At 40.1% G+C, this 1780-nt stretch overlaps 1 protein-coding gene across 1 annotated transcript; it reads right to left on the bottom strand.

The window, feature by feature from the left end:
* Positions 1–502: 502 nt before the first annotated feature.
* Positions 503–1431, bottom strand: LOC101094624 (olfactory receptor 4P4-like). The gene is given in 2 exon segments (XM_003993313.2): positions 503–918; positions 921–1431. Coding segments are annotated over 2 exon segments (927 nt in total).
* Between the last annotated feature and the right edge of the window lie 349 nt (positions 1432–1780).

Here is a 1780-nt window from a genome sequence, read left to right as displayed (position 1 = left end):
GTCAATAGGAGTACACTTTAGTGACAGTGGAAGTCCAGAGGAGGGAAGTAAGGGTTCGTTACACGTTCACAATAAACTATCATATTAAGGAGAACTTGGGACAGGTATTTGAGGAGAATGGAGGAAGAATGAATTGAAAAACATAAATGAAAACTGTCCAATCATCAATAATATTGTATTCATTTCGTATGGTGACAGATGGTAATTAGACTTACTCTGGGGATCATTTCAAAATGTATAAAAACATTGAATCACTGTGATGTACACCTGAAATGAATAGGATACTGTATACCAATAATACATAAATTAAAAAAAAAGAAAAAACATCTTAAAAAATAATAAAATTGTCCAATCAGGAGAAGTCTTGAAAATGCTAAAGTTTCTGAGCTCCAACCTGAGGCTGGCTTTGCAATCACTATACACTCTCTGTATGTCATTTCTTATTAATTCTAGGGTCAGGATGGAGCTCTAACGTGAAATTCTAGAACGCTTTGTGTAGAAGTTACTTCCCTTCCAAGAACAAATAACGAAACCAAATTTTCTTCATGGCATCCTTCATCTCCATGTTTCTCAGCGTGTAGATCAGAGGGTTGAACATGGGGGCAATGATGGTGTAGAAGAGAGCAAACACTTTGTCTTCTGGAAGTGTCGCGGCTGGTCGAATATAAATGAAGAGAACAGGTGCAAAGAACAGAATCACAACTGTGACATGGGAACTACAGGTGGACAGAGCTTTGGCGCGGCTCTCTGCAGGGTAAGCCCTGATGGTGTACAGAATCAGAAAATAGGACGCCATCAAAATCACAAAAGCCAGTAAGGCAATCAGACCTGAATCGACAATTACCAAGACGCCAATTCTGTACGTGTCAGTGCAGGCCAGTTTCAGGAGAGGATACACGTCGCAGAAGTAGTGATTATCTCATTGGGGCCACAGAAGGGTAAGAAGATGGTGAGAAGGAACTGGCTGGCAGAGTGTAGAAATGCCCCCGTGCAGCAGGCTGTGATGATTGTGTTGCACCTCTGTCTGCTCATGATGACCGTGTAGTGCAGGGCCCTGCAGATGGCCACATAGCGGTCATAGGCCATCCCCGTGAGGATGAAGATCTCGATGCCTCCGAGAAAGTGGAGGATAAAGAGCTGTGTCATGCAGTTACTGTAGGAAATGGTCTTCCTCTCTGCCAGCAAATCAATCAGAAGTTTGGGTGTCACTGTTGATGTGTAGCTAAGGTCAGAAAGTGAGAGACAATTAAGGAAGAAATACATAGGTTGGTTAATGAGTGGAGTGCATGTGATGGAAATCATTACGAGCAGATTGCCCATCCAAATGGCAACGTAGCAAAATGAAAATAATATAAAGCAGAGGATTTCAACGTTCTTGTTTTGAGAGAGTCCCAAGAGAATAAACACGGTGACGTTGTTTCTATTTCCCATGATCCAGTACAGTAAGAATGCATAACAGCCCCCTGGGAAGACATAACACACAAGTCAGTGTCAGAAACGTGTATGGGGAATATAGATGATGGCACTAATATCATGAAGGTATATTTAATGGATATGATCCCAGCGTTTGGGAAAATAAAATCTAATATGTAATATTTTTTTTCCAATTAATCTCATGATGATTTCCATAGGTCAGTCTTTCGGGACATTAGGTTCAATCTTGACATTAATAAAAATTAATGCAGTTAATCAGTAAATTTTTTTAAAAAGAAGTGTAAAAATTCTTAGTAGTCGCCAAATGTTTTCCAATTCTAAAGGACTATACAGCTAAGTCTTTGTA

This window comes from Felis catus, chromosome D1 (genome assembly GCF_018350175.1).
Source record: "Felis catus isolate Fca126 chromosome D1, F.catus_Fca126_mat1.0, whole genome shotgun sequence".
NCBI lineage: Eukaryota > Metazoa > Chordata > Mammalia > Carnivora > Felidae > Felis > Felis catus.
This window is presented reverse-complemented; position numbering and strand designations above follow the sequence as displayed.